The sequence below is a fragment of the Tenrec ecaudatus genome, chromosome 10, assembly GCF_050624435.1.
Source record: "Tenrec ecaudatus isolate mTenEca1 chromosome 10, mTenEca1.hap1, whole genome shotgun sequence".
Taxonomy (NCBI): Eukaryota; Metazoa; Chordata; class Mammalia; order Afrosoricida; family Tenrecidae; genus Tenrec; species Tenrec ecaudatus.
In genome coordinates, this window is record NC_134539.1 from 107,560,929 (window position 1) to 107,583,034 (window position 22,106).

Below are 22,106 nucleotides of genomic sequence, written 5' to 3' on the forward strand. Positions count from 1 at the left end.
AGAGAATTATTGAGTCACTCTGAATCCTTGGCAAAAATGAGACAATTTATTGCCTAATCTCTCTCTTAATATTCTACCCAGCCCAGGAAACCCAGTGGGGCAGCGCAGCTCTTTGCTGAGAGTCACTCTGAGTTACAATCAACTTGGGGGCACAGAACACAAAGCAGCGCATCTCTTGGGAATTTTTTTTCCACTCCATGATATAGTAAAAAAGAAAGAAAAGCTTGTGAAATTGGTTTAAGCCATATAGAACCTCTTCAGTAGAGATGGGGGAGTACATACAGCAGTAAACAGGCATGTAGTGCTATTAAAAGACATTGCACACTTTACCACTGGAGGCCAAAATTCAGGTAGTGTAGTTCATGTGTTTTCCTTTGAAAAATATCTTTAGGACATCTTGGCTTTGTTATGTGAATTCTTTAATGATCTCTCATGCTTTCTCTCTCTTTTTTGAATGATAAGAGTACACCTGTGTTCCACCCTGCCACCTCGGTACATCATGGGAGTAGCAAGTGATGGGGCAGAAAGTGGCTTGCAGATCTGCTCAGGGAGTTGGTAGGTTTCAGAATGGTCCACAGGCTTAGGGAGAGGAGCGGTATGAGAGTGACTGATGGGGTAGAGTCACTGTGGAGGTTACAGGAGGCATGTTACGTAAGGCAAGACATCCTCAAGGTGTGGTCCAGAAATCACTCCTCAAGGGCTATGACATTCTTTTACTCACTGAGCAAATATTTGTTGGGCATATACTCAGGTCAGAGACTTGGATGACAGCACATAAATCAGGCCCTTGCTCTTAAACAGTACGTAGTATGTGAAAGAGACAGATGTTAACCCAGGAAACACCAGTATGGTGAGTGCTAACGAAGGAAAAGTGTCAGGATTAAATGGCAGGAGAATTTAAACCTCATCTACGGAGTCAAGTGAGTATTTGACTACTAACTGAGAGGATAGTGGTTCAGCTTGTGGAAGAAAGGCCTGGCGTACTTGTGAAAGATCACAACCACCCATAATCCCTGTGGAGTGCGGCACCACCATGAGTCGGAATTGATCTGTCGGAATCGATCTCGCGACAAATGTTTTTGTGGTTTCAGGAGTCAAAGAAGCCTCAGAAAGTAACATTTTAGCTCAGATCTGAAGGATGCAGAGTAGCAGACCAGGAGCAAGAATTGACAACAGTGCTTCAGACAGAGGGCCTCACACGAAGGTCATATCCACAGAGAATAGAGAATCTGGGAAAAGTCGATGTGGTGGCTTAGACAAAACTGTCTGGAGGCCACAGTGGTTTCAGCAAAAAGATGTCTTTGTTTTAATGGAAAAGTCTTAGCTTCACAATCTTCAGGGTTCCTGGGCTTCTGTGTCTTAGGCTCCCGTCTTCCACAGGCACCTTACATTAAGAGGTCCCCTGGCTGCTCCGGCCAGCCCTTTGCCTACCTTCCAACCTTAGGAAAAGGTTGTCCTCTCATAAGGACAGGATCGGACTTACTCATATGGCCATACTTCAGGGGAGACAGGGAAAAGTCCTTATCCCATTCAACATTTAATTACTGGGAAAGGGAAGACCAGACTGACCAAACAAAAGCTAGTGCCATCAAGTTGTCTCTGACTCACAGTGACCCTATTGATAGTGGAAACTGCCCTATAGGGATTCCAAAGCTGTAACCTATGGATCCCAACAGCCACATCTTTCTCCTGTGGCGTGGCTGGTGGGTTCAGACTGCCAGTGCTTTCGGTTGTCAACTGAGTGCTTTAGCCACTGAGCCGCCAGGATTACACTAAGAGAACAAATAACAACAACAACAAAAAGCCCTTAACTACCTTAGAGTCTTTTCTGCCTCCTGAGGAACCCTATAGGATAGGGTAGAACTGCCCTGTAGGTTTTAGAAACTAACTGCATGGGAGTCGATGGCTTCTTCCTACTGTGGAGCAGCTGGTGGTTTGCAGGCCAGTGCGTAACTTCCTACGCCACAATGGCTCTCGTTGGAGAGCATACCGGGGTTATAATTAGGAGTCTTCAATTCATAGGGCCACATCATAGACTGAAAGGAGAGCAAGGGCCAGATCATGAGTCTTTTGTAGCCTGTGCCACAGAGGTGAAAACAGTGGCATCGAAAGCTAAGGACTGTGGTGATTTTGACTGTAGAGAGTAGGTGGAGAGGAGCCAAGGTGGACCCAAGAAGAGCGAGTCAAAAGCTATCTGATAGTCTAGGTTAAGAGATGTGGTGGCTTGGGATAGGAAGGTGCCAGTGAGGGCAGTGTGGAGTGGACACTTTTGAGAGCTACTGAGAAGGTAAACAAGGAGCCCTGTGGTGCCGTGGTTATAAGTTGGGCTGCTAACCAAAAGGTCAGCAGTCCGAAATCACCAGCCACTCTACCGGAGAAAGACAAGGCTTTCTATTCCCACAAAGAGTCACAGTCCCAGAAACTCAGGGGGCGGTTCTACCTTATTCTGTAGGGTCGTTCTAAGTCAGCATGGCTTTGATGCCAACGAGTTTTTTGCTTGAAGGGGTAGAATTGCCAGTGGTTGGAGACATGGAATGTGGGTAGAGAATTAGGAGAAACAGAGACGAGCTCTCACATCTGACTTGGATGCTGCTGTTCGTCATTGAGGAAGGGAGCGTTTCCAGGAAGGACACATGAGGAGAGGAAAGATGAGTTTGGTTTTGGTCTAAAGTGCCTGTGAAAGAGCTAAGTAAAGAGATTTTACTGACAGGCTTGTGGGTGTGGAGTCCAGGAGAAAGATGACGAGGAGATCTAGAGTTGCTTAGAGTGCTTAATAAACAGATTGGCACCTCTGGGTTTGAGAAAATAGCTGTCTTATTCCTCCTTACTCTGTTGAGTTTGTTTTTTGTTTCAGGATTCAAGTATGAAAAGATGGTGAGCATTTAAGTCAATCAGAGGTGGTACCTAGCTCTGTATATTCAGCATTGTTGAATCCTGGGGCTCTCCAGTCACTGTTACAGGAAGATACAGAGGGAGAAGCTCATGTGAATGGCTATGCCTTCCTCTTAAGAAACACGAAGGGGTGGTAGTCATATACATCTCTGGCAGAAGTAAACGTTAGGGAGTCCTAAGTTCAGCAGTAAGGATTGGTATTTTAAGATACTTTTTATCAGAATCCTGGGGAGAATCTAGATCTATGTCCCAGGGTATTAAAGATCCATACACAAGAGCTCATAAAAGATGTTCTGGGAAGCTTTCTTTCACATCATGTAATGATCCCACCACTGTCTTCACAACGTGTCTAATAGAGCACATGATGTCTGCTGTGACCACCCACCATTTGGAGCAGGTGGTAGGACAAGGGCCATGAGCCCAACATGGAAGCCGAGGGCTCGGAAATTAGCAGTAAGGCACCTTCAGTAGGATTAGACACTAAGGTGACTCAGGTGTGGGTCTTTCCTGCCAGGTCCCCTCACTTTCTTTCCATTAGGGAACTGATTTTCTGTCAACATTGTTCTTTCCTTTCAAGAATGCGCCAATAACCCCTTAGTTTTTCTCTTGTTGTGAAGTGAGGCCTAGCATGGCAGTCCAAGAAGGAGAAGAAGCAGTCTGCATTATTTTTTTAAAGCCCATTTATTAGGAGCTCCTGGGTGACACCAGCAGTTAAGCACTTGGCTGCTACCTGAAAGGTTGGTGCTAATGTGGCAAGAGGTGCCTCAGAAGAAAGGCATGCCAGTCAACTGAAACATCAGCCCCTGAAGCCTGTAGGGAGCACAAGTCTCCCCTGACACCTGTGGGGCAACCAGGAGTCCGAATTGACTTGACGGCAGCTAGATTTATGTAATATTTCCTTATTCGACTTGGAGGGGAGGAGTTGGGTTAGTACTGAAGTTTGGTGACCCTCACTGGTCGATTGAAGAGGGCTATTTTGGCTCCAAGTGACGGCTTAGCCCAGGTTTGAAAACCTGAATATGGTCACCTCACAGTAGCTGTCCTATCTGTAAGTAACTTCTAATAGGTATGCATTTGATTTGCTATGAAAATAAGTCTGTCTTCAGACTTGAGTAAGTATAGATGTCCATGCCTTAGTTAACTCGATAGCTAAGACTCTGAAAATGTATTGCAGTACTTCTAGGGCTTTGGTGGGAGAATCAGATGTCTTTGTTGTGGTGGTAACGAGCGTGCGTTTCCTTTAACTCATTTTTATACGAGCGTACCTGGCAGAGTGAGTTCTCAGTGAGGCTCATTGTGTGTTTTCAGAAGACTGAGAGTGCCCCTGTGCTGTAAGCTCATTCCTTGGTCTTCTAATTTGCATTGCCATCCACGTCTCCCTGCCTGTTTTGTCTTCACATTCCTTGACCTCACTTGCTTGAGTGGCATCCTAAAGTCGGTCTTGGGATTGTGTCATGGACCAAAGTCTGAAACGTTATCATGTTATAATACAGCCACACCTGTCATATGGGTGAGGTCCAGGGAGAAGGACTCTGGTCTCCTTACCGGGAGCAATATTTAATTGGCTCATAGGAAGGAGAGGTAGGGGTTTAAAATTAAATTCTTATTTGACATCAGATTAGAGATTAGATAGCTGTGCTCTCAGTGTGCTACGCTTTGAGAGTATGAATAGGTCTTATTTTTTAATTTGCTAGATTAATCATGGTGCCTGTGCTGTGAGCTTTGTTGGGTTACAGCCTTTGAGGGAAGAACCATTTTTGTTTATCCCTATGCTTTGTCCTGATGCAGTGCTGTACCCACCCCCACTCCAGCCATCTGCCATCTATCTTTGATAGTCCTGCCGGGGTCCACCAGAAAGATCCAAGGTGAATAGGAGGTGTTTTGTTGGGGAAGATGATGAATCGGCTTCTTTGGAGAAATTCATGATCCGGGTCAGCTATAGAGGAAAATCCGTAGTTCTTTTTTGAGTTTTCTTGAATAGGAATTTTATTTATTTATTTATTCATTTATTTATTTTTGAATAGGAATTTTTAAAGAATTTTCCAGAAAACTTAGGTGTCTCCTTCCCGCCTCCACCCGCCCCCTACCCCGGCCTTCAGAATCAAACCCCATTGCTAGTCTAACATTTAGGTTCTTATACCTTTCCAGGTTTACTTCCCAGTGCTCTTCAGCCAAACGAGTCCATTTACTGTCCCCGTGGAGGTGTGCCTTTTGTCCTTTGCTCCCTTTCTGCATCTGTCAGCTCTTTGCTCTATCCTAGGCCCTGTCGACGTCCAAGAACCACAGAGAACAAGCACAGGGTGGTGTGGAGCTTGGCAAAGGGTTTGCACCTTGCAAAAGCACCCGGGCTGGAAAGGGTAGAAGGATTGGCAAGGCAATGGAGGAATAGAGTGTTTCTGTTGAGAAATACTATTGCATGGGATGTGCACATATGTTGAGGTGAGAGAGAACATGATGAATTTTGGGAATGACATTCCTTTGATACTTAGAGTTGTGAGTTGTCTGGGACTGGTAATCATAGAATTGATGAGTTCACCCTTCTTCTTCTCCACAGAAAAGGGATCTCTTTTGTAATGCCCTGGGCAGAGGTGTAGTTAGTCTACCAACAACAGCATCAGCCTCCCCGTTCTGTATACTGTTGTTCTTCAGACACACTTGAGAAGAAGGACTCTGGAGCCAATCTCCTTCAGAACAGATCTTAGCTTTGCTATTGTCAAGAAGTGTGACGTCGAGCAACTGGCTTGACCACTGTCTCAGTTGTCCTATGTATAAAGTGAGGGTAGTTGTAGTCTCTACCTTGTGTAGCTCGTGCGTGGGCTCGATGAGTTAGTTCATTAAAATACCCAGAATAGTGCCCGGCATGCACAAAAGTATCAGTAAGGGTTGCTACTGGGAGTCCTATTGTCCCCTCTTTTTAGCTCTGCTCTATATGATAGCCCTTGAAATGCATCATTTAGGCATCGAGTCTTAGAGATCAGTGAATGGAGATCTTAACTGGGTAGGTGACAGGCCTAGACATTTAAGTGGGAGAACTGGAATCAGATCCAAGACATTTGACTGATGGTTGAGCTGGTGTGAGGGTTTCTGTGAAAGCGGGCACATCTCATTTTGCTGGCCTGAAGCCACCGTTCTGGTCTTGATGGTTTGGGAATGCTGATAGATGCGCCCTAGTCTCCTTCCTTAATGCAGTGTGGCTCGAGAGGTAACATGGGAGTTGGGGGCCTTGAGGGCAAAGCCAGGGTGGAAATCTACTGTCAGCAACCTGCTCTTCTGCTTGGTGTCTGCAAAGTGGATCGTGACCGCTTTCCAACTAGACTGTCAACAGTTCTGTGCAGTTTGCTAGACATCGTCTTGTACCTGGAATCTTTGTCTCATCCTAACCTGCTAGGCCCAGAAGGAAAGACTGTGCGGGCTTAGGGAGGTAGAGATTCATCCAGGTCCCACAGCGAGCAAGGGTGAATGTGGCACTCCACACTAGTCCACTCCTGGTCTCTTCCCTCCTCCTACCTTGGACACTCTTGATCTCCCATGCGGTGTCCCTGCACTTTGGTGCTGCCTACAACGTTACCGTGTGGCTGTGCAAGCCCACAGTGGGAAGGGGAAGAGGAAGAGGAGCTGATGAGTACAAGCAGGTTAGAGGGCTACTTGCACGGAGATGGTATTGGTGTCATGGACATGGGAGGTGTGGCTCTGAGTATAGAGACCAAAGGAGACTGGCACTTTATGCTGTTCCTTTAGACCAGTGGTTCCCAACCTTCCTAATGCCACGACCCATTAATATAGTTCCTCCATGTGTGGTGACCCTCCCCAACTGTAAAATCATTTTTGTTGCTACTTCATAACTGTAATTTTGCTACTGTTATGAATTGGGTGACCCCTGTGAAAGGGTCATTTGACTCCAAAAGGGGTTGCAACCCACAGGCTGAGAACTGCTGCTTTAGTCCTTGAGCCTGAATTTTGGCCCCATATTCTGAGGCAGAGTGTGTCGAGCCGCCCCTTTAAGCTCACTGGCCTTGAGCGATTCTGACTCACAGCAACCCCATATAGCGGGTTGGAAATCCATTTGGTGAGTCTTAACCTGCATATTGCTTATTGGTTTTAGCAACCAACCCACATATTAAAAAGTCAAGTAGATTAGAAAGGAACATAGTATCAGAGAACATCATATCTGATGAAAGAAAATTGCACATTCTTTTCCTGGCCCTTTGGTAATTCTTTCATGGCACGTTTATGTGAGAGAAGGTATTGCATGCTTTCCTGGCCCTTTTGTGTTTTGCATTTTCTGTCCTGGGTCATGCTGTAAAATATGTCTCCTGGTGATCAGGCAGTAAAGCTTGAGAAGCATTGCTCTGAGGTGTGTTGGCAGACTGGGGAGCCCCTGGAGGGGACAGGCACGACGAGGATGAGACTGAAATCAAACAGGTGGAAAGTGACTGAAGGAATGGATGTGGGGCTTGGGGAAAACTCAGAGGAGCTAATCACAGTGTTCAGTAATCGTCAGATAGACTCTCAGTGACCCTGCAGATGGAGAGGTCGGGAAGCCAGACTCCAGTCACTGGAGGGAAGAGAGCCATTACCTCCAAGTGGGCAGAGGCCATGCTCTTCCCCTCACTGATGCGTGCAAACATCGATAGGATGGGTGCCTCCTGGCAGAGACCCTGGGGAAGGAGCTCTGGCAGCACAAAGGCCATGTTTCAAGAGACTTCTAGGCCCCTTCCAACATGAAAGCATGTGCAGATCTGGGCCACGAAGCCCCTCCAACCTCAATATCCTCCAGGGGACTGATGGTGATATTTGGGGAAGATCTAGCTCCTTAGCCTAGGCTGCCAGGCTCTTTATTTAACTCCTACTCATCTGTTTGGTGGCAACAAAGGGCTAAGCATTGGGCCACTAACAGCAAGATCTGTGGTTTAAACCCACCTGCCACTGTACAGGTGAAAGATGACTACCTCCTCCCATAAAGATTTACTGCCTCAGAAACCTCTAGCAGTTCTATTTTGTCCTATAAGAGTTGTTATAAGTCAGAATCAACTCAGTGATAGCGAGTTTGTGTGTGTGTGTGTGTGTGTGTGTGTGTGTGTGTGTGGTTAGTTTGTGTGTTTGTTATCTATCTGTTCATCTCCTAGCCCTGCCTCCTTTGTAGCCACACCATACAGTTTGCAGAATCTGCTTTGCCCTGGGATCTATGCTCACCTTCTGTCCTCTACCTGGACGGCCTCCTCTCATCATGAGCTTGTAGATACTTAGTCATCCATTAAAACGCAGGTCAAGGGTTGTTTTCTCTAGGCCACTTCCTTGGCCGCCTCTTCTTGCCCCAGGGAGTAGATCACTAGTTCCACTGTGCCTCTGGGCTCACAGCTTAGCTACTGAAAGTGTAGGACCCTGAGCCAGTCAGACCAGGATTCACTGCCAAGCTCTTGCATGCCCCAGTACCAACAAAAAAATGACTGAACTTCTCTGTCCCTATCTGTAAAGTAGGAATATTGTTAGTACCTACCATACGATTACAAAGCCCCAGTGGCTTGGTGGGCAGTGCATTGAGCCCCTAACCTCATGGTCAATGGTTTGAACGCACCAGTTGCTCCACAGGAGAAAGATGAGGATTTTCTGCTTCCGTAAAGATTTAAAAGTCTTCGAAACCCAAAGGAGCAGTTCTCCTCTGGTCTGTAGGGTGACTATGAGTCAGGATCGAGTTCATGGCTTTGAGTTTGGATCATTAAGATTGTCGACAAAAATATGAGTTAATCATGTGATGTGCTCTAGAACTCTGCATGGCGGCAGTGTAAATGCTCCATAAATATTAGCCATTATAGTTGTTTATGTTGTGCCTCCTGTTGTTATAATTAAAGCGCCAGGCTTTAATTATGACAGATATATGTGTCCTCCTGGCCTTCATGGGGTTGAGAGAGCAGGGACTCTGCTCTAGTTGTCTTTGCACCCCCCAGAACCAGGCACAGGCCAGGTGACTGATGGGTGCGCATCCAATGTTGCTGAGTGAACGCTGGCCACATGGAGCTCAGCACGACCCTCAGGGAACAAGCTGGGGATTAAAGTAGAGTCATAGTCCAGGGGCAGCAATTCAGGTTTGTGAATCCGTGCATTTGTTTTCTTCCTTATTGTTCTCATGCATACACATACATATAATTACATCTTTATTCAGTGAAACTGTTAGCCCAGCTCTTCTCATTGCCCCTAGACACCACCCCACCACACCCCACACACACACTTTATTTTTTGTTTGCCTGAAACATTTTTTATTATATGTCCACTGACTATTGACACGTCAACAGAGCTTGTTGTAAGTAGCAAAAAACTTCAGTTTTCATAGCCTTGAGTATCTAGAATTTTTATTAGCAGTGAGCAGTAGAAATTGTGTGGGGAATTGTGAACCCTATAGTACTTGAGCGCAGGTAGAACTTGAAGGGCAGAGCATTCTGGTGTTTGTAGGACTTGAGTGCTGCCTTCAGATCAAGAGTGAACAAGTCTCCTTCAACGTTGAGTTAACAAGCACAAAGACTCTACGGGCAGCTTTGATAGCTAATGGTACTCAGAGTGGGTTGAAGCTGCTGGTCTTCAGTTGAAGAAACCCAGGACTCTCAAAAAAAGTAGCTCTGGAGGCCTGAATGCGAGTACCAGCCATGGGCTCGGACACGGGCCACCTGAGCTCTTCTCTTTGTGCAGCTATGAAGTGGAGCGGTGAGAGTAGCACTGTTACTGTGGAAGCACTCTCTGATGGAGATCAAGGTTTGCAGCCTTCTGTATGTACTACAACTCCATGTCAAGAAGACCCACGTCCTCACCATTGGACCAGTCAATAACATGATAAATGAAGAAAAGAGTGCAGTTGTCGACGATTTCGTCTTGCTTGGATTCACAATCATTGGTCAAGAGATGAAAGGATACATTGCATTGGGTAAATCTGCTGCACAAGACCTCTTAGTGTTGGAAAACAAGGGTCTGACTCTGAGCACTAAGGGGTGCCTGACCCAAGCCATCGTATTTCACCCACCGAGGAAGCTGACACCGAGGAACCAAGACTGAAGAAGAATGCACTTGAACTATGGTGAACTATGGTGCTGGTGAAGACTATTGAAAGCATCATGGGTTTCCAAATCTGTCTTGGAAGAAGTACTGCCAGACTGCTGCTCCTTCGGGGCAAAGATGGCAAGACTTGGTCTCAAATACTTTGAACATGTTATGAGGAGAGACAGGTCCTGGAGGAAAACAACATGCTTGGTAAAATAGAGGGGCAGCAAAAAGAGGAAGACCATTGAAAGATGGATTGACACAGTGGCTGCAACTGTGAGCTCAAACATCACACCAACTGAGGAGGCGCAGGACCAGGCACTGTTTCCTTCTGTTGTGCATAGGGTCGCTATGAATCAGCACTGACTCCGTAGCACCTAACAGCCAGTGACTGTGAGAAGAAATCAATGACGGGAGTAAGCAAACCCTTTGCTATGCGTCATTTCCAACTCATGATGATCCTATAGGACAGAGCAGAACTGTCCCATAGGGTTTCTTTACAGAAGCCGACTTTCATCTTTCTTCCTCAGAGTGGCTGGTGAGTTTGAACCACTAACCGACAGGGTTAGCAATCGGGTGCTTTAGCCACTGCACTACCATGGATCCTTTAAATGGTATTCCATATATAAAATGGTTTTGCAGTGTCTGGGATTTGTTCAGTGCTTAGGTTAGTAATTCATAGCTTTCCAACTCATGCGACTCCCAGTGGACTGGGTTACAACCCAGCCCTGAGTTGTGTGAAAGGGAGACTCTCCTATCACCTGGCACTGTGTGGTGGCCTCAGTGGGGGCCTGGGCAGGCTGAGAGGGCTGCATCTGTGCCGTCTCCCCCGTACCCACATCTCCACACTTCATATTTAAGGTTGCACTTTAAATTTCTTAAATAAAGTATGTGTTGCTCACAAGATAGATACAGATAAGCAAAAATAAAATATAAAGCATGCTTCAATTATTGACATTTTCATATTTTTTCATTTTCATATTCTTTCAACATTTTTCTGACTCTAAAAAGTTAATGAGGGGGCTTCAAAAATTTTGTGGAAAGTGGATTAAAAGATGCTTTTTTGAAGCCCCCTAGTAGTTTATGTATTTTGTATCCAAGTGGGAGATGCATTTTTTACATTGATATGAGATCATTCACTAATATTCTTGTGTAACCCACTTTTTTTTCAGTTAATGATCTTGACCTTTCTCTGTCAAAAATATTTCTGTAATGCCCATGTTTGCATTTATCCAGTTGCCCTAGAAATGTCTCCGTATAGCTGGCTGTTCAATGTGTATAAAATTTCATTTACAGGGGAGAAAAGCATAAAAAAGTCAAATCACTCATCTAGCTCCCTTCATACTTGAAATCCTACTTATAAAGACTTATGTATTTGTTATCAGTTAGACATGTACATAGTAATAGAATCTGTGAAACTTATACCACAAAAGCTGTGGTTCTCGGCTTTCCTACCCCAGTGAGAAGCCGCTTCCCAAGACGAGACACTTCTCAGCGTTTTAGCTGATTCTTGTCGTCTTCACCAATAGCACACTTATATTACTACTCTGTGGTGGTTCCGTTCTAGACTTTTTCCATTTAATTTCCACTACGGAAGGTGACTTCAGTTGTTTTTTGTTTTGCGTCATTTTCTATGCCTTATCATTAACGTCGGCCTCGCGTTCTTCCCAGTTATCTCCTCAAACACAAACATTCACCATGTTCAAACACGTGAGCAGTTTGCCTATTTCATCCCTGCAGAGACCTATTTCCCCAAACCTCCGACCTGCTTTACCCTGGACATGTTTGTTATTCAGCAGGGCTACACGGGTGTCGTCTGGGAATTGCCATCATCCTGGGATTCAGTTTTGCTTTTGCTTAAGACCAAGCTTCTTTCCTTCATTCTGGTGGGCCATCTCCTCCAGGAGCTTTCTGAAAGGAGGACATTAAGGGGGGTTGGGTGGGGTGTTTGTGTTTTAGAACCCTGAATGTGTGAAACTGTCTTGATCTTGCACTCGCACAGCTGATGCTGTTTGGGGTGATTCAGACTTCTAAGATACAGGCGTGCCCTCGGAATGTTGAAGACACTGATTCCACTGCCTTCTGCTTTCAGTGCATCTGTTACAGTCCAGTTCGCTGTTTCCCAGAGTGTTTGGGGATAGGGGGGGTGGGGGACTGCAAAAGCAGATGCCTGTATGTCATCATGGAGTGGGGGCTAGAGTGCAAATGGGTTTTGTTGCCAGGCGGGCACTTTTTTTCCCTGCAAAAGCAGCAATAGGCCAAATAAATGTGGGATCCTGGGATTGATCCCATTCTGATTCTAGTGAGCTTTTACATGAAAACACTTCCTTCTCTCTGGAAGGGGAACTTCTCTGTTCCCTGAGTGTTTGGAATTTCATTATGATGTGCTTTCGATCCTGCAGGGTGTTCAACCCTTTCAGCCTTCCGTTTGCGGGGATTATCCCAACAATGGTAATATTTGTGAGCTCCCATTTGTGTGTGTTTCTGCTGGTTGGAATTCCTGTAATCTGGCTGTTGGGCCTACAAGACAGGTCTCCTGCTGCTCCTCTTTCCTCCTGTTCCCACCGTTTTATCTGTTTTTTGTACTTTCTGGGCAGTTTAATCAACTTGTCTTCTAACTCTTCTTTGAGGTTTTCCTGTAGGATTATGTTACTAATTTTCAAGAACCTTAAAAATGTTTTCTGAGGGTTTTGGGGAGAGGCAATTAGTAATAGTGTCTGGCTCTTACTGGTTGCATTTTTTTAAATTAGTCATGATGGTTACACAACTCTGAATATACTAAAATCAATGAATTGTATACTTTACTAAAGTAATTCATTAATGTTTTGTGAATTAGATGATGCTTTTTAGAGCAAATTAGTGTTCTTTGCCACAATTTATATGCATTTTGCCATGTCATTAATTGTAATCTGCACATGTAACATCACTTATCCCACTTCCTCCTCTCTTTACCCTTCTGAACTCTGTCCTTCAGTAAATGCTCCCTTTGGGTCTCAAATGGTTGGTTATGCTGAAGAGTGTGGCCCTCGCTAGTTTTCTTGTCCCTTTGTAGACCTAGCTACTGCTGGGCTGAAATGGAGCTCGTTTCCACAGGGAAGGGTGGTTAAGGGCCATGGTTTCAGGGGTTCCATCAGTCTATCTGACCAGTAAGCCAGGTCTTTTTCATGATTTTGTGTTTAGATTCATATTTTTCCTCTACTTTTTCCAGGACCTTCTAGTATGATCCTTTTCAAAGCCTCAGGATCTTAGAATCTGATGTTTGCATGGTCCATTAATTCATTGGACTCATTGTTTCCATTTATCTTCTATTTTCTCTGCTATTCTTTCCTCTGAACTGGAAGAGACCGATAGTTATACCTTAGATGGCTGCTCATGGCTGAAATCCCAGTCACTACTCAACAAAGTAGGAGGCAGAGCACTGCCTTTGGGACTGTGTCGTGCTTCGTGAGCTCCCAGCTCTGTTCTCCCTCCATCCAGGTCTTTGGTGTAAAGAGTTTGCATCACTGTGCCCCCTGTGAGCACCACTATCTTCATGGATCTATTTGTAGCATAGGCAAACAGACATGCAGAAATAGCCTCTGTCAAACTTACACACACACACACACACACACACACACACACACACACACACTCGTGAGTAATCTCCCTACCCTATCTGTTGAGCTGCAGGTCTGTCACACATGCACTCCTAGATCAGAGTTGTGTATGTAGCAATAAACAGTATTGACCTCTGTTGTCAAGGAGACTCGAGCCAGAAGGAGAAGGGAAGCACTTCGCATGGCGGATGTTCTTTCAGTCCGTTTGGCTCTGCTAAAATGTCACCTGTTAGCCGACTAAGATTTGCTCCCTCTTTCAGATCAAGATGCTTACAGAGGTAACGAAACATGTAGAAGGAAGGTCACAGTCAGTGACAGAAGTCATTCAATCCAAATCCCTTGCTTTTCTCTGCTGCCCAGGTCGCCCAGCATAGACAAGGAACAAGTTTGGGGAAAGGGTTAGTCATAACCAGGAACGGGCAGTGAAGTCCATAAACCAAGTGTCTGAAGAGAGATGAAAAGAAAAGCCCAGCCAAACCTTGTGGGGCTTCTCCGAGCCAAATGCATTTATTTCCTAGTGCTTGCTTTAGATTGCACTTAACACCTAGCTTAAAAACCTTGCAGTGACTGAATTCTGCTGGAATTAGTTTTTTGAGGGGGGCCACTTTTTTGGAGGAGAGAATATAATAAAATTGTGTGCACTTACAAACTATATGTGTGCATCCTGCAAAGCATATTGAGTTATTCTCCTGAATTCACTTATTCTTTGTGTGTGATATGTGGGGGCCCTTCTCCCTCAGCCTAAGATAAATATGTATACAAACGTACATATATACCATCATGTGCCGCATAGTGTCCATTCGGGCAGCATCTGACCACGTATATATCTGAGTCTGTCCCCTAAGGTTATAAGAGAGAGATGGATGTAACTGGAGGTAGCCAGTGAAGCGGTTTACCACAAACAACATGTGTTATGACTCTTGTAGTCAAAGCAATCTCACTGCCAGACATATAATGGTACAGTGTGAAGGGCCTTCAAAAAATTTGTGGAAAAACGAAATGACAAGCTAATGGAATTTTCGCACCAGTGTTTTGAAGCCCCCTCAAATGTAACATGTAACAATGTCCAAATCACATCACACACATTTCAATGTATGTGGACATTAAGCAGTACGTGACTGTGTACACACACACTTTTATATATAAAAGCCTTATTGTACTTTCTCATACACAAATGCATGTTTGTGTGTGTATAATTTGCTCCTAATCTTGAGAATTCAAGATTTGGAACAAGCTTGATCCTTTTTCGTACAAGACCTGATGATCTTGCATCTCTATCTCGTAGGCCTTTGCGCAGTTTGATGCTGAGGGTGATGGCACAGTTGAAGCTGAGAACATGTTGGAGGCCCTCAAGAATTCCAGTGGAGCTAATCTTCAGGGGGAGCTGAGCCACATCATCAGACAGCTGCAGGCCTGCTCTCTTGTTCCAGGTAACACTTGCCTAAAGGCTGAAGAATGCTCTCTTAGAAGGCCGCTCTGCTATAGGTTGTGATTAGGTTGTAAGCTGTGACCACCAGGAAATAAACTGTTCTACTCGAGCAGTATTCATTAGGCACATGATCTGAATGAGTATTCAGAGTAACCACATTGAGAGCTGAGCAAGTCTACCATTTTTAATGTGCCTTTTAAGTGTTTATCTTCACTCCTGTGCTGTAAGCTTCATGAGGAAAGGAATCTTAGCATCCGTTCTGCCCCCACAGTGCATTTTGTGGTCTATGGGAAAGCACTCAGTAAGTACTGTTTTTGTTTTAAAGAAAGCTTCTTTTTGAGATTTAAGTAAGAATTAAAATAGCTTAAAATGAGGCTCTGCTTCTGTAGGCAGCCCCTGGGTCAACACAGATCCTTTCTTAGTGTGTCTTCAAATCGAATGGTAGGTCCATTGGACTAGGTACATAGGGGTCTTACTTAGTCTCACTGCAGAGCAAGAGCCTTCTGAGTGACTTAAACGCTGCACGTGTTGGTGGTACTGGGTTCCTTATTGGTCTGCTGACTGCACAACCAGCAATTCTAACTCAGCAGCCAATGGGAGGGGGAAGATGAGGCTGTCTGCTCCCGTAAAGGTTTATAGCGTCAGAAACCCATGGAGCAGTTCTCTTCTGCCCTATATAGGGCACCTATGAGTTGGAAGCCACTCGATGGCATTGAATTTGTGTAGCAGGTGACAGTGACTGTGGTGATGAATCTTTCATGAGTAGGAGTTGGTTTAATCATTTCAAAGTGAGGGCAAAATTGCATAACATTCAAGGGCAAGTAGGCATTGCCTGGAAGTGTGACAGGAACTCGGGATATACTGTATTATTGTGTGCACATGAAAAAACTGCCTGGTGGCCTAATGGGTTACACTCTGGGCTGCTAACTGCAAGGTAAGGAGTTCAAAACCATCATCTGCTCCTAGAGTGAAAAATGAGGCTTTCAACTGTGTAAAGTTTCAGACATGTACAGGGGTAGTACTGCCTTGTCCAGTAGGAGTGCTGTGAGTTGGAATCGACTTGGTGGCAGTGAGTATCTTTTTGTCTGATTTCTTTGGGGGACTCTGACTTATCAGTGGCAGAAACATAATGGAGCTGAACCTTTTTTTCTCCAACAAGAAAACAATTGGGTTCAAACCTCGGGGAGCAGGGGTGGAGGGACAAGACAAAATGCTGCACATTGTCTATTAATGGCACTGTATTGGACCTAAGAACTTCTCCTTCTCTTGGCGCTGATGGGAGTAGGGCGATTAGGTTCAAGAAGATTAAGGGTCCAGATCCGAGGGCACGCACATAGCTGGCTCATGTCTTAGGCCTTTCTCAGCCAGCCTTCTCAAAGCAGTCCTTCGATGCCACCTGAGAGAATTGTCTAATCTCTGTAAGCTGAGGTCGCTTCTGTGGTGGGATCCGACAGCCCCATCTTCCAGCCCTGCCACATTGTGACAAGCTCAGCTGTCTCTCCAAACGATCCAGCCATTCTTTTCCGGACACTAACTCGTGTTCCTTTTGTACCTCAGTGCATTAGTACTTAGGTGTTTCAAAGAGACACAACACCTTTGCCTAAGCCATTGCCTGTTTCAACATGGAAAGCATTTTCCCATGACAGGAGTCAGTCTGGGTTCTGGGCAGGTCCTTGCCGCATCAGCCGGGTCATAAGTAAAAGGCCTGGCGTTGCCTTGGGGGATCTGCTAACGGAGGACCGTGAAAGGAGGGGGAAGGGACGGATGGCACCAATGATTGAGTTTTTTTAATCAAACCAGTGTCTGTTGGAGGGATAGCCAGAATGGGCCATTGCAAGTGAAAACTTTCTTCTTAGCCTTGTGTTTTTCTTACAGATTAACAGTTTCATCCTGCTCTGTGATGTATTTGTTTATTATGAAAATCGGCTTCCTCTTGGGGCTTTGGGAGTCTTGATCTAGGTGTGTTCAGTTTGTGGAAATTCATGGAGCTGTCCAATTATACTATAGTGTGCTTTGTATTATGTGTGTTATATTTCATGATAAAGATTTAGTTAAAAACAAAAACAGCGTTCAAATCTCCAAATATATCTGAGCTCCAGGGAAATCTGTAAGGTGTGTTCTCCCTAGTACTCTGTGCGTTGATGAATACCTCAATTTGAGGGATGCAGGTTACTAGGAATTTTAAGCAGAGCTCGACATGGTTTGTTTCATGTTAGTGCGAGATAGTTGGGATTACTGCTGCGTGGAGCGCACCAGTATGATTCCTGGGCAGGTGTAGGAGTAGCAGATGTTCAGGCCAGAGCCTGGGAAGTGGCCGGAGAGATGGGCCGTCAGGCAGATGCTAGAGGCTTCCCACTGAGGAAGGAACATTTAGAAGGCGGATAAAGAGGACGCCTGACCCTGTCTGAGTCTCATTTCCCTTAGTTATAAAACAGAAACCATCACCTTCGGTGCCTATCCCCCCCCACCTTGTTGTTCAGACCAGGTGAGATGATGTGTGTGATTGGCTCTTAGAAGCTGGAAGATGCCATCGGAAATTGTGAGAACGACCGACAGTGGCTAGATTGTCGTCGTCATGCCTTACGTTGCTTAGTATAAAAGCAGCTGCACTTTTAGTCTCTAATACAATAGCTGGATTTCCACCCTATCTTCTCTGTGCAAGTCATTAACGACTTCTATTCAGTATCAAGTGCTTGTCAAATTTTTTTAAAAATAAGTCTTTTTACTTGGAGGCTCGTAAAGCTCTTAGAACAATCCATACATCAATTAGTACTTGACAATTTTTAAAGATCTGTTCAAAATAAATAATCATTGTCTTATGTCTTTTAAAATTCTATTCACTTAAATACACATTTTTGAATCGAGACTGCAGCCTGCTCACATGTCAAACACTTGCTTCTGCTTTTTTAATGATTAAAGCTGAAAGTCCCAACAAAGATCGTCAATGGCTGCTTTTAATTCAGCCGCTTCAGACAGAACCTCCCAGGCAGAGGATGTGGAAACTTGTGTGTGGTCCCTAAAATGGAATTTGTCTCCTTAGGCTTCATCGACATATTTTCAGATACCAAGGAGGGCCTGGACGTTCACGCTGCAATGATCCTGCGCTTCTTGCACCGCAATCGCGTCTCTAGTACCATGATCCCCTACCCGATGCTGGACCACTGCAACAACATGTGCACCATGAGGTCTTCTGTCCTGCGGGAGTCTCTGGACCAACTCGTTCAAAAAGAAAAGGGTATGTGTTGGGCTTGGTTGGTTCCCTACCTCCTCACCCCCCAAAATACTCATTTTTTCTAAAGATAGTAATTATGAATAGGATGAATCAGTCCATTATTTCTGAAAATGTAATCGTGATCATTTGTAGCTTAATAGACCCATGATTCCTTCCACTATCACTACCACACACCTCTCTTTCTCTCTCTCTCTCTCTCTCTCTCTCTCTCTCTCTCTCTCTCTCTCTCTCTCTCTCTCTTTAAAGCCACTGGTTTCCTTCTTATCCTTGTCTCTGCCCGGTTGTGACATACGGGAAGTCTTTCCTGATCACTCCATCTAAGGCATCCACCACCATTCTTCACCTCCTCATCAATATCACTTTTGCAGGTTTCTTAGTCTAAATAGCCCATCTCACCATTTGAAGTTGCCGCATTCTATATTGTATCTTGTCTCTCTCTTTAAACTAAAACACCTAATTCACTGCCATCGAGTCGAAGCCAACTTGTAGTAGTCTTATAGGACAGGGTAGAACTGCTCTTGTGAGTTTCCAAACCTTTAACTCTTTACTAAAGTAGAAAGTTCCGTCTTTTTCCCTTGGAACGGCTGATGGTTTTGAACTGCTGACCTTCTGGTTAGCAGCCCAATGAATAATCACTGTGCCACTAGGACTCCTAAGAAATTGTATAGTAGAAGGTAATCCTACTCTGCAAAAGTTCTAATAAGAATGCCTTTCTAAGCAAAATGGGAGACCCCAAAACTATAAAGTTTTGAGCAGCCAAAATTGTAACAAAGTCAAAAAATGAAGTGATCTTCTAGAGAACAAAAATATTTTGAAACATGTTATGACTGGTTAATTTTTTTACTTACTCTGACATTGGGAATTCTCTGTGCCTTAGTTTTCTTATAAAATGAATGAAATACATAGGAAATATATAGATCAATGTCTGAAAAACAATAAACAATGTGAACTATGTTAGTAACTCTGGTGGTGCAGTGGGTTAGACATTGGACTGCGAAACCATGAAGTTGACAGTTCAAGCCCACCAGCTACTGTATGAGAGTAAGATGAGGCTCTCTGCTCTTTCAAAGATTTACAGACTGAGAGGCTATAAATCCACCTCAGTCAGAGCTGTATTTGGCGCTTTGAAAGGGTATCTAGCCTGTAGCCAGTGAGCCATCCCTGCCTTCAGTGAAGTCAAATCCACTCTGCAGCTTTCTCTCTTTGTCTTTCAACCATGTCCACCAACGAGAACGCTAATTCACCAGCTGCCCGGCTTCACAGATTCAAGAACAAGGGGAAGGACAGCTTGGAAATGAGGCAGTGCCTCCTAGAGGTTAATGTGGTTCTGAGGAGAGCTAAGCAGGATGAACAGATGCTGAAAGGGAGAAATGTCAGCCTTTCCTGATGACGCTACATCTCCACTGCAGGAAACCCAAACAACCAGGGCACTGTCAACTGACCTGTTGGTGACATTGTCAAAGGCTTGAAGGCAACAATTGGGACAGCCAGCTTCAGGCAACTCAAGCTGCTAAGAAACGGCTGTCCAGGGAAAAACACCTCCTTCACAGACAGCATGATTCTGAAATTTGTGTCCTTTTTGGGCAGAACTGACTGTACTCCCATTCAGTTTGAGTCTGCTTGGGTGCTCACTTACATTTTTTCTGGGGCCCCAACACAGACCAATGGTATGGTCAAAGGAGCTGCAATCCCAGCATTCATTTCTCTGTTGGCATCCCTGCATGCTCACATCAGTGGGCTCTGGGCAACAATGCTGGCGATGGCTCATTTTTCCGAGACTTGGTTATCAACTATGGTGCAGTTGACCCTCTGTTGGCTCTCCTTACAGTTCCTAGTATGTCTTTTTCAGCATATGGTTGCTTGGGGAATCTTACCTAGCCACCTTCAAACCTCTGTTGAAACATGAATCCTGCGCCCCTGTTAGATGGTGTTGAGCAAATCCTCCTTGTTTTAGTTTGTTTCCTGCATCATGATTACCCGGAAGTGTTGACCAATACCTGCTGGACCATTTCCTGTCTCACGGATGGTCTGAATGAATGGATTGAAATGGTTGTGAAAATAGGAGTTATGCCACAACTTATGAAGCTTCTTAGAACAACTCAATTGCTTATTGTGGCCCCTGCAGTAAGAGCCGTAGGAAATACTGTCATTGGAACAGATGAACAGGTTTAGGTTGTAATCAATGCAGGAGTACTTGCTGTGTTTCCCAGCCTGCTAACCAACGCCAAAGTGAATATTCAGACGGAATCTCCGTGGATAATGTCAAACATCGCAGCAGGTCCTCAGGCGCAGATACAGCGAGTCGGGAATCGTGGATTTGGCCCATTCCCCATCAACGGTCTCACTCAGACGGACTTTGGGGCTCGAAATGAAGCCGTCTGGGCTGAGACCAACTTTCCAGCAACAGAACAGCTGAGCAGACTGTCTGCCTCGGCCACTGTGGCATAATAGACCCACTGATGAGGCTTCAACTGCAGCTTATTCTGGGGCCGTTTCAAATATGTTTCAAGCTGCTGCGAACATTTGTGAAACTGAGAAACTTAGTGTAATGATTGAAGAATGTGGCAAGATTGAAGCTCTACAAAATCAGGAAAATGAGTCTGCATACAAGGCTTCCTTGAACTTACTGAGCAGTATTTCTCGGTAGCAGAGGGAGATGAGAATGTTGTACCAGAAACCTCCTCTGAAGGACGCCTTCCCCTGGGACCTGTAACTTTTAAGATTGTACAACTGGGTCCTAAGGTGGTTTGTTATATACTGTGATTGGTATAGCTTTGTCTTAATTCTTTCTCTTCTAAGAACTCTATAAATGTGATTTATTAACGTGGTTCTTTTTACAACAAAACTATACTTGAACAGTTGCAAACTGTACATATGTATGAAGCCTGTCTCCTATAACTGGTTTTCTTGTTCTGTGTGGAATTTCTTATCTTGCAGTGTCCTATAAATAAAGATGAAATTCCACTCTTTTACTTAAAAAAAAAAAAAAAGATTTATAGCCTCCGAAGCCCACAGGGCATTCCTACTCTGTCCTCTAGGGTTGCTGCGAGTCAGAGTCAACTTGATAGCAGTGAGTGTGGGTGTTGTCAGTGTGTGTTACATAACGTATGTGAACTATGGCAATCAGTAAGAGTAGTGATCCGGTAGAAAAGGTAAAAATGGCATGGCTTTGCAAATAACCAGTGACTTAAATCCTATACATTAATATGATAATCGAGCAATTGTTGGCCAGTTTCTATATTACATAGGCCTCTCTGAAAGGACATTTTTAAGAAACTTATTTTTCTAAGGGTCTAAGTGTAAATATTTTTCAGCTAGAGATTTTCAATGAACCCCTTTTCCTATTGTGAAAGAGCTAATCCATGACAAACTCTGCTTCTCACTGCAGAAAGCCCTGGAGATTTAACCAGAAGCCCAGAGATGGATAAACTCAAGTCCGTAGCAAAATGTTACGCAATCATAGAGACGTCCTCCAACCCTGCAGACATTCACCAGATGACAAGCGGAGAAACGTCATCCTACTGGCAGTCAGATGGCAGTGCTCGCTCACACTGGATTCGGTAGGTGGTAAAGTGCCAGATCTTGAGTGAAAGGTTTAAAAATTACCTGTTTTCTTTCACACCTTGTCAGTGTGTTATCCTTCTTATTTTGGTTTTGGAACGCAGTCTGTTAAACTAACTGGGGTGTTTGGCTTTTCCTTTTGGTAAATGGCTATCTGTTGCATGTGTCGTGAAGAAGGAGTCTTGTCAACCTGGTTCCTACACCCACCATGTGGTATTTTCCAGGGGAAAGAATGTTTGTTTCTGTCGATGTTTGAATCAGCATGACCCCGATTTTCTCAGCTGTCATCGTTACAGCAGTTTGTCCCTGGTTCTGTTCCCTGTGTAGCTGCTGGGAGGGTTCGCACTGCTGTCCTTTTGGTTAGCAGTCA

General features: G+C 44.7%; 1 protein-coding gene and 1 pseudogene across 2 annotated transcripts in view; both read left to right on the forward strand.

The window, feature by feature from the left end:
* Positions 1 to 22,106, forward strand: part of ZZEF1 (zinc finger ZZ-type and EF-hand domain containing 1) — a 115,527-nt gene that overhangs the window by 1,936 nt on the left and 91,485 nt on the right. For both annotated transcript variants that reach the window (XM_075561167.1, XM_075561168.1), the window contains exons 2-4: positions 14,800 to 14,944; positions 17,984 to 18,178; positions 21,564 to 21,735. In XM_075561167.1, coding sequence (XP_075417282.1) covers positions 14,800 to 14,944; positions 17,984 to 18,178; positions 21,564 to 21,735 — 512 coding nt within the window. The remainder of the gene's footprint in view (positions 1 to 14,799; positions 14,945 to 17,983; positions 18,179 to 21,563; positions 21,736 to 22,106) is intronic.
* LOC142460213 (importin subunit alpha-1 pseudogene) lies at positions 19,392 to 20,938 on the forward strand (annotated as a pseudogene).